Genomic DNA, 10,909 nt, shown 5'->3' on the forward strand with positions numbered 1-10,909 from the left:
TGTAACGGAGGAAGAGGTGGGGTTTAGGGCCGGTGTAGGTACGGAAGCATCTGTTATTTCCTTTCTGACTTTCTTCAATATCCCAGGGAACAATCTATCTGACCCTGGTGACTTTTCCACTTTCAAGGATTCCAACTCCTCAAACACTTCCTACCTCGTTATGATTATTTTGTCCAAAATTTCACTCTGCTTGTCTTTTTTTTTCCTATTCATTTTGTGGGATATGGATGTCACTGGCTGGCCAGCATTTCTTGCCCATCCCTAGTTGCCCTTGTGAAGGTGATGGTGAACTGCCTTCTTGAACCGCTGCAGTCCTCCTGCTGTGGGTTGACCCACAATGCCATTAGGGAGGGAATTCCAGAATTTTGACCCAGTGGAGGAATGGTGATATATTTCCAAGTCTGGATGGTGAGTGGCTTGGAGGGGAACTTGCAGGTGGTGGTGTTGCCGTATGTCTGCTGCCCTTGTCCTTCTAGATAGAAGTGGTCGTGGGTTTGGAAGGTGCTGTCTGAGGATCTTTGGTGAATTTCTGCAGTGCATCTTGTAGATACAACATGCTGCTGCTACTGAGGGTTGGTGGTTGAGGGAGTGGATGCTTGTGGATATGGTGCCAATCAAGCGGCTGCTTTGACCTGGGTGGTGTCAAGCTTTTTGAGTGTTGTTGGAGCTGCACCCATCCAGGCAAGTGGGGAATATTCCATCACACTCCAGGCTTGTGCCTTGTAGATGGTAGACAGGCTTTGAGGAGTCAGGAGATGAGTTACTCGCCACAGTATTCCCAGCTTCTGACCTGCTCTTGTAGCCACTGTATTTATGTAGTAAGTCCAGTTGAGTTTCTGGTCAATGATAACCCCAGGGTGTTGATAGTGGGGGATTCAATGATGGTAACACCATTAAATGTCAAGTGGAGATGGTTAGATTGTCTCTTATTGGTGATGGTCATAGCCTGGCATTTGTATGGCACAAATGTCACTTGTCTCTTGCATTAATATATCCACTTCATCCCTTTCTTTTGCGAATGTGGAGACAAAAATCATTTCAAATTCTTCCTATATCCTCTGCATCTTCACATAATTTCCCTTCTTTATTTCTAATAGGTCCTCTTTTTCATTAACTATACTTTTGGTGCTGATGTACAGGTAAAATCTCTTTGTGTTTTCCTTTATCTTGCTTGCTAATATTTTTCATGCCCTCTCTTTGATTTCCTTATTTCTTTATTTTTAACTTGATCTCTGTACTTCCTGTACTCCTCTAGGCTACCTGCAGTGTTGAGATTTTTGTGCCTTTCAGTTTAATGAAGGGCTGATATTTCAAGGTATTAATTACTTTGTAAGTCCAAATATCACATACGTCAGAACATGACTGCAACACCTGATACATGGTGCCACACCATTTTATCCTACATGATCCAAAGCATTTCCTTGACAAATCTGGAAAAGGTTAAGGGTGGGAAGAGGTTAGGAATAAGGGGCCTGGAATCGGAGAAGGACCAGGGCTTGTGATTTCTTCATTAGGTTCGCTATAAGAGACAACGTGTCTTCAAAACTTAGAAGATTAAGGGATGAGGATAAACAGGAGTATATAAGATCCCATAGTTCACGCTTAAAAGGAAATAAAGAAGGACATTCAGAGAAGCACTGCCAATGGTATTGTGTAAATGGTATCCACATAGAATACAGATGATTTATACTCTGTGCGATGCTATACATTTACCCCTATGTAAAATATACATTCCCTCTACGAATAAGACAAAGCTCCCAAACTCTAAGATGTGCTTTTGCTACAACATCAGTCTATTAGTGTCTCTTTTTGTGTGACAAATTTTACAGATTTAATCCATTTTCCACTCACATTTTACACTCATTTGATGTTGCCCTTTAATATGAATGTGACATGTGTGACAATGATTTGCAGAATATGCAGCATCACAGATAAAGGCTACGTTCCTCTTTGCTGTTTCACTGTCTTTCGATGAATTAGTGTTTGTAATTCCCATCTCTGTAACATGGCCATTAATCATTAGAGTCCACAGTAAGTAATGCAGTTAAATTCCACATGTCACTCTGTACTCTGTTGGATAGCTAATGTACAGAACATTACACCACTGCAGGTACGTAATAAGAAAAAGTTTTCTACTACTGTTGGAAAGGGTAATCACAAGCCAGTCACAGTTATCTAAGCTCTGGCAAGTACCCTGCATAGGTACTGCCTACTGTGTATATGTGAAAATATTCAAATATTCTATTATTAATACATTTGGGAAATAAAGCTCAGGGGTGTATCAGGGACATTCCATGAATCCTGGGGAATGGAAGGACAGAAAGTGCATGCAATTTAGCAAACAGAAAGTCTAAAGCTTGTACATTTATAGAGAAAGCAAATATTTGGATAAGATGAATGCGGGTTCATTAAGAGCAGAGTCGAGAAAATGTATAATGGGGAATACAGAAATGTTACCAAAAAATGATTATTTTGTTTTTTTTTCATTCATTTACAAGATGTGGGCATCACTCACCAGGCCAGCATTTGTTGCCCATCCCTAATAGCCCCGAGGGCAGTTAAGATTCAACCACATTGTTATGGGACTGGAGTCACATGTAGGCCAGACTGGGTGAGGATGGTAGATTTCCTCCCCTAAAGATCATTAATGAATCAGTGGGGCTTTTCCAACAATTGACAGTGGTTTCCTGGCCATCAACAGACTCTTAATTCAAGACTTGTTTTTAACTGAATTGAAATTTCACCATCTGCCATGGTGGGATTCAGAACAGTGTCCCCAGAATATTATTTGGGTCTCTGGATTAAAAGGCTAATGATAATACCATTAAGACAGCGTCTCCTCCTATGTCTGTTATCATTGAGGAAGACACAAGAAAGCTCCTAGAATTCGAGATCCATGTGACTAGGGAGATGAGGAGATGAAGGAAAATAGAATTAGTAAGAAGGTTGTGCTGCAGAAATTAATGTAGCTGAAAGTTGATAAAGAGCCTGGGACCTAATAGTTTGCATCACCGAAGCAGTCCATGTTCAAATGCAACAAAACCTGAATGATACCCAGGTTTGTGCAGAGAAGGGTAGTTCTGAGGAAGAGTCACCGGACCCGAAATGTTAACTCGGTTTTTTTCCTTCACAGATGTTGCCAGACCTGCTGAGCATTTCCAGCAACTTTGTTTTTGGTGGGCAGAGAAGTAGTAATAAAAAAAAAATAACATTTGTTCTACTTAAGTGCCAGGTAATAACTATCTCCACAAAAGAGAATCTAACCACTGCATTCAATAGCATTACTACAGTGAATCACACACTACCAACATCCTGGGAGTTACCATTGTTCAGAAACTGAACTGGACGAGTCATTTAAGTAAAATGATTGCAAGAGCAAGTCAGAGGCTAGAAATCATGCAGTGAGTAACTGACTCCCTGACTCTTCAAACTCTGTCTACCATCTACAAGGCATAAGTCAGGAGTACTTCCCACAGGAATACTCCCCACTTGCCTGGATGGCTGCAACTCTAACAACACTCAAAAAGCTTGACACCATTTAGGACAAAGCAACCCATTTGTTTGGCACTACATCCACAAACAATCAGTCCCTCCACCACTGACGCTCATCAGCAGCAGTGTGTACAGTCTACTATATGCACTGCAGAAGGTCCTTAGACAGCACCTTCTAAATCCATGGCCACTTACCATCAAGAAGGACAAAGGCAGCAGATACATGGGAACACCAACATCTGACTGTTCTCCTCCAAGCTACATTCATGCAGGCATATAAATATGTTGCTGTTCCTTCAGTGTTGATGGGTCACTGGAAAATCCTGGAACTCCCACCCTAAAGCACTGTGGGTCTACCCATACCAAATGGACTGCAGTGGTTCAAGAAGCAGCTCACTAGCACTTTCTCAATGTCAATTAGTGATGGGCAGTTAATGTTGACCTGGTTAGTGATTCTTACAACCCATGAATGAATTAAAATTTTTATTAAAAAAGAGGTGGCTAAGGAGATTGTCAACGCTTTGGTAATCATCTTCCAAAATTCCAGAGATCCTGGAATGATTCCTGTAGATTGGAAGCTTGTAAATGACAGACAGAAAACCTTCCCCTGATCCTTCACATGGTAGCCTTTGACACTTGTCCCTTTGCACATACGAAGGTGTCGTTGCCAGCCACTGTCACATGTTTTGGGACACAAACTCCAGTGGTTTCCATGGACCACATTTACTATCACCTGTTGGCAGAATGTGATTGGTGGAGCGCTGCAAGTATCAGTGCTTGGGCTTTAGCTGTTCATAATATATTGCAGTGAAGTCTCTCATTATAGGCAGAAGTTTAAGAGAAATCCTGAAGCCCCCTCCTTTTGCTGCTTCCGTCAACAGTTAGCCTTTAACTTCTCATTGTAAAGTTGCCCTGTAATGCTCATTCTGTATGATAGCATTGAACATGACAGAGACAACACTTTGCGCATCTTTTTCCATCAAGTAAATGTCCTGTATGGGAGAGTGGACAATTGAACTATCCATTGCAGATCTCTCAGACTTGAATGCCATGTGCTCACTTGAAAAGCTGTTAGATAAAATGGACCATTCCCTGCAGAGATGTGTGAAAGCGTCACCGACTCCATATTCTCACTCTCAAAGTGGGTGTTATGTATGAGCAAAGTGTGCAGACCAGGGCCTACATAACCCTGTGTCTTGTCTTGTTGCAGTCATCAACATCGCAGTTCAAGGAAACAAATAGCCATAGAACTGTTGATGCTGGAAATCAGAAACAAAATCAGAAATTCACAGTTCAATGATTTCTGATGTTAGAGGCTATCTGCAATCAAAAAGTCGGTAGCTTGCTTGCTTGGCCATTACAATTTCTTTCATCAACACAAACAGGAATTGCCTGATAAATTCGACAGGCCTGGCAGAGAGAAAGCAGAGTTAATGTTATAAGTTCGGTGACCCTTCTTCAGAACCCTTGGGTTGTCTAGAGACATTAATTATTTCTCACATGGGTGTGATTTATCCAGGTCCAACAGTAACAAAGGCAAAACGGCATACATTTGAAGTGTATTTTCAAAGTGCAAGATTCTTTTCAGAGATTTTTCACTCGTGACATCTATGTGGCCTCAGCATTTTTCTTTGTCTCCCTTCCAACCTACGTACCACTCTCTGTGTAAAACAGTTGCCCCTCGGGTTCCCATAAATTCTTTCCCCTCTTACCTTAAATTGATTCCCTCTAGTCTTTGATTCTCCCGCCCTAGGAAAAAGACTGAGTGCATTCACCCTATCCATACCTCTCATGATCTTGCACACTTCTATAAGATTCCCCCTCAGTCTCCTATGCTCGAAAGCAAAATGTCCTAGCTTGTCCAACCTCTCGCTATAACTCAGTCCCTTGCGTCCTGGCAATATTCTTGGAAATTTCTTCTGCGCTCTTTCCAATTTAATAACATCCTTCCTATAGCTAGGTGACCAAAACTAAACACAATACTCCAAGTGCGGCCTCACCAACGTCCTGTACAACTGCAACATAACTTCCCAACTTCTTTACTCAGTACTCTGACTGATGAAGGCCAGTGTGCCAAAAGCCTTCTTCACTGCCCTGTCTACCTGTGACTCCACTTTCAGAGAACCCTGCACCTGAACTCTAAAGTCTCTTTGTTCCATTACACTCCTTAAGGCCCAACTATTCACCATGAAACTCCTACCTGGATTTGACTTTCCAAAATGCAACACCTCACATTTATCTAAATTAAACTCTATTTTCCATTTCTCAGCCCATTTCCCTAGCTGATCAAGATCCTGCTGCAATTTCTGATAACCTTCATCACTGTCCACGATACTGCCTATTTTTGTCTCAACCGCAAACTTATTAATCATGCCTTGTACATTCTCATCCAAATCATTGATATAGATATCAAACAGGAATGGGCCCACCACCGACCTCTGAGGCACACCACTAGTCACAGGCTCCAGTCTGACAAGCATCTTTTCACTATTACTCTCCGCTTCCTACCATCAAGTCAACTTTGTATCTAATTTGCCAGCTCTCCCACAATTCCAAGTTATCCAACCATTCAGAACAGCCTACCATGTGGAACCTTATCAAAGGCCTTACTGAAATCCATATAGACTACGTCTACTGCCTTGCCCTCATCAACCCTCCTGGCCACTTCATCAAAGAACTCTAACAAATTGGTGAGGCATGATCTCACATGCATGAAGCCATGCTGACTAATCAAACCCTGTCTTTCCAAATGCATGTAGTCCTGACCATCACAGCTGGGGTGGAGGGAGCCTGCTCGAGAGTTGGTTTTGGTGACTGGAGCGATACAGGCCCAGATGCAGGATCACCCTCTTCAGCTGGAATTTCTGTAGGCTTTGGCATTACAGACAAGGGTGGAGGTGGAATGACTGTGCATCTGGAGAGTATTCAGAGAAGAAGCTTCTGGAGAGCCCATGTGTCTTCTCCTCCCTATGGGTGACTCCTGGCACCACCTTTTCTCCCTGAGAGGAAGGGGCAAGGTCCCAGATACCCATCTCGCCTTGCCACTGTTATTCATTCACGCGATGAGGGTGTCACTGGTTAGGCCAGCATTATTTAATGCCCATCCCTAATTGCCCAGAGATCAGTTTAAGAGTCAACTACGTTGCTGTGACCAGGTAAGAATGGCAGTTTCCTTCCCTAAAGGGCATTAGTGAATCAGATGGGCTTTTCCAACAATTGACAATGGATTCATGATCATCATTAGATTCTTAATTCAAGATTTTTATTGAATTCAAACCCCACCGGATTTGAGCCCAGGTCCCCAGGACATTACCTAAATCTCTGAATTAATAGCCTAGTGCTAATACCATGAGGCCAATACCTCCTCTTGTGGCCACAGCAATGGAGTGTGCATATTTGACAAATACTGAGTGTGCTGGACCTGGCTCTCCAACCTCTCACTTGACACAGCTAGACATACACATGCTAGAACCTCCATGGCACTGACAATGTTGGTGGACTCCATCCTTCCATCCAATTTACTGCCTGCCTCTGACAGACTTGCCTGACGTTTCAGTGCCTGCCTCTGCATTTTCACTAAGTCTTTAATAGATGAGACCAAGGTATTACCTTCTGCCTCGAGCTGACCAGGTGTCTAGTCTCTGGCAGTCTTCCAGATGTGAGAGACCTGAAGGTATTTCTTCCTCAGGCAATTGCGGAGACAGGCAATTGTGCTCATCAGATTGTGCTTCCAACTCTAATCTAGAAAGACAGCTCACTGAGATGAAAATTTCTGAGCTGGTAAAGGGTGAATCAGAAAGCTTTGCCAGTATATCCTCTGAGGGTTAAAAAGCTTCCTCCTCAGAGGTGAAGGTGAAGCTGAGGCTTTCCATTGCTGGCTTCTTCAGAGCGGGGTGCTCACTGAATGCCGTGAGAAGGCAGAGAATCAGTTGTGTAAGAGGGATAAATGTTTGTGCAGATTAGAAATGAGTGAACATTGGTGGTAATCACAAAATAGTGCAGTACAGCACAATAATGCTTACTGGATTGGTTGGCCATTGAGGCTTCACTTCCAAAAATGAGCAAGCATCTTCTTCTCCAGCTAACTCTCAGAACTTTTCCTCATGGCATGAGGAGTCAGGTTGTATGCAGTTGCAGAGCCTCCTCTGGCACTCAACATCCTTAGAAACGATGGTGGAAGACTACAATGTGAAGGTCAGTTCCCGGCTTGCAGAGTCTGAAGTGGTGTGCAGCCTTTAAATATGGCGTGCATGCCAAAAGGTCCCAGCACTTGTGGGTACTTCCACCTTGCTTGCTGCACGATTCCGTAAAGAGGACACCGTAGAGTCCGGTGCAAACTTAATGAGGTGAAGAGCAGAGGATTATGTGAGAAAAGTCACTGTGAGGCATGGCAGACTGGATGTCATGAATCTCACTTGGCAAAGCACTGCAATTCAATGTGTAAAAGGACAGCCCACAGTTCCAAAATATGACAATCTTATAAACTTCATAATGGCAACAATCTCCCTGTGCACTTCTTTCCGATAGCCCTCTCATATCCCTCCCTCCCACATCCGCCACACTTCCCCATATCTGCCAAACTCTCCCATATTGGCCATACTGTCTCCATGTCAACTTCTCTCTCCACTGTCAAGTGCTTTATTCTTTATCTATCACTCTCGCATATGCACCTCCACTTCTCTTCTCTATGCACCATTCTCCTTGTTTATCATCCTCTCCAAATCTACCACCCTCTCCCTATCTACCACCTTCTCCTGTCCGTCTCTTTAGAGTATCCATCTTTCTCCTGTTTACCTCTCTCCTGTGCATCTGTTGGTGCAAATGCACCATGTCAATATTCTGTCTATGGTCTTTCTTTCACAGATGTGGAGTCAAAAACATTTACATCTCACCTTGGCCCCCGTTTAATAGGCTCTGAACATTCCTAAACCTCTGCTACAGCAACAGGCATTTCCCAGAGGTTGCTTCCACAGCAACTGTCGAATCCAAGTCTTTCTTGAGAACAACAATCAGAATTTTACAGAAACACCACGATCTCCACCTGACATTCACCTACCTTTTACTGCCAAGTTTCACAAACCCCAAGAAAACCAAAGATTTAAACTCCATTAAAAAGCCTCTCACTTCATCAGCATGTTGGCTCAGTGGTTAGCACTGCCCTCTCACAGCCCCAGGAACCCAGGTTTGATTCCACCTTTGGGTGACTGTCTGTGTGGAGTTTGCACATTCTCCTCCGTGTCTGCGTGGGTTTCATCCTGGTGATCCGGTTTCCTCCCACAGATCAAAGATGTGCAGGCTAGGTGGATTGGCCATGCTAAAATTGCCCATAGTCTTCAGGGATATGTGGGTTATAGGGGGATGGGTTTGGGTGGGATGCTCCGAGGGTCTGTGTGGGCTTGTTGGGCCGAAGGGCCTGTTTCCATTCTGTAGGGAATCAATGAACTGGTGTTGCCATAGCCCAGCCATATGTTCCAGTAATCACACTGACTCCAGCGAGTAGCCATAGTCCAACACACCTTAGTTAAACACAAAGGTCAGCACATTGGAGCTAGTTTGCAATCATGCTTTGTTTTCCTTTTATTTTATGTACCCATCTGACCTTGACTGTTCTTTTCCTGCCACTACTCGCAGTTAGTTTGTCTGTAGCAATGCTGAAGGAAGGACATTAAATTCAAATCTCTTGCGGAATTGTTCATATGGGTGATTAAGCGTTTTTTTTTTGAAAATTAAATAATCAGTTATTTAAATATGGTTGGGAACATTTTTGAAGTTATTTAACAGTCTGTCTAGTTTAAATGGTTAGTCTGTCCGGAGGCTTCAGAGAGATCATAGGGTCAGATAGATTCTGCAAATATCAAGAGAAAGGAACTGTTACAATGTTTTTTTCTTGTTACTTAGTTTAGTGAAGCAGTCATGGACTAATTACGTTATTATTTTCCCAATACTGAGGGGGTAAGTAAGATTAATGATCGTCTAAAAATATATCTGTTTCTGCTGCTCTCGTCCTATTATTGTCCGTAAATTTGGTGGTTGAAGTTTAGTTCAACTCAATTCCACTACCTTCAAAAGATAAAGGGGAAGATGTGAGATTGAATGATAAAACTAATAGCTGTAGTAATGTGCACACTGTCCTGCTTGTTCGCTGGCAAGCTACTAGATCCAAGAACATAGCAATATATATTAGCGATATTGCGTATTTATCTTGTAATGTTCTAAAGTATTGCAAGGCCTTTCTCAGACTGATATGCAGCAAATGGATATTAAGCCAGAGAGATTAGCAGGAGTGACCCAAAACATTAGCTAATGAGATTTTTAAAGAAGAAGAAAGAATTTAAGAGGATTTAGAGAAAGTTATGGGAGATCAGACCTAAGAAGCTGAAGACTAGGCTCCCAATATTGAGGAGAGGAGTTAGGTGAGGTATCCAAACTGTCAAGTTTAGAGGTACAGGAATATCAAGATGATACAGTGTTCATCTGGAATGGTTTAAAATCAAATTTTAAACTTCAGGTATGGGGTCTAAGAGAGCCAGTTTGTGTTGGGCAGTGGCTATGGGGGAGCAGAGCCTCGTACAACAGGTGCATGCTGTCACAATAAAAACAGTCAATACTTTGAAGTGACTGAATCTCACCTGTAAAGAGATACCATAGGTTGTTGGGTTCCAGGGTCTCCATGTCACCCCTTCGGCCAATCTTTTTGTGCCTGATTTTGTAGCCGGTAATAAAACCATTCTGCATGTTGGCCGGTGGTGGCAGCCAGTTGACCTTTATACTCTGCAAAACAGAAAGGTTTCAGACTTTCAGTCATCAATGTTCCATCAAACCTATTGTAATGAAATAACACCCCCTTTTAATACCGATAAGGTTATTATAATTTAATATGAATAAATCCGCATTCAAGTTTGTCAAAACATAGAAAGCTAAGATTTTCACTTTAATAGTATCACTTCAGGGTATTGGGAATGGAAACTCCATTGGCTCCCCATCAATTCTCTCTCCACTCCCACGGTTTCCCTCCAGATGTTAAGTGTATTCCAAGTAGACAGTAATGACAGTGACTTTATGTCACATTTTCCATCATTACTACCGCAACAGCTCTTTACTCAAGTAAAATGGTCATCCAAAAGGTCGCTAAAACTGCTAAATACTGGTGGAACTTTACATTTCCAACCTCTTGTTGGACTGATTCACAGCTCTTGCCCACGGTTTTTAAGTATAATAGACCACATTCAAGTATACTTACAAATAAAATAATCTGAAGGACCAGAAATACCAGCAAGTGAGGAACAGTGTAATAATCAGGGTTAAAATTGTATCAGAGATAGTAGGAACTGCAGATGCTGGAGAATCTGAGATAACAAGGTGTAGAGCTGGATGAACATAGCAGGCCAAGCAGCATCAGAGGAGCAGGAAGGCTGAC

At 42.6% G+C, this 10,909-nt stretch overlaps 1 protein-coding gene across 1 annotated transcript in view; it reads right to left on the minus strand.

Annotated features, from left to right (window-relative positions):
- Nucleotides 1–10,909, minus strand: part of LOC109911673 (methyl-CpG-binding domain protein 2-like) — a 59,183-nt gene that overhangs the window by 1,079 nt on the left and 47,195 nt on the right. The window contains exon 3 of the mRNA XM_048603995.1: nt 10,136–10,263. Coding sequence (XP_048459952.1) covers nt 10,136–10,263 — 128 coding nt within the window. The remainder of the gene's footprint in view (nt 1–10,135; nt 10,264–10,909) is intronic.

This window comes from Rhincodon typus, chromosome 1, assembly GCF_021869965.1.
Source record: "Rhincodon typus isolate 14 chromosome 1, sRhiTyp1.1, whole genome shotgun sequence".
NCBI classification, from domain to species: domain Eukaryota; kingdom Metazoa; phylum Chordata; class Chondrichthyes; order Orectolobiformes; family Rhincodontidae; genus Rhincodon; species Rhincodon typus.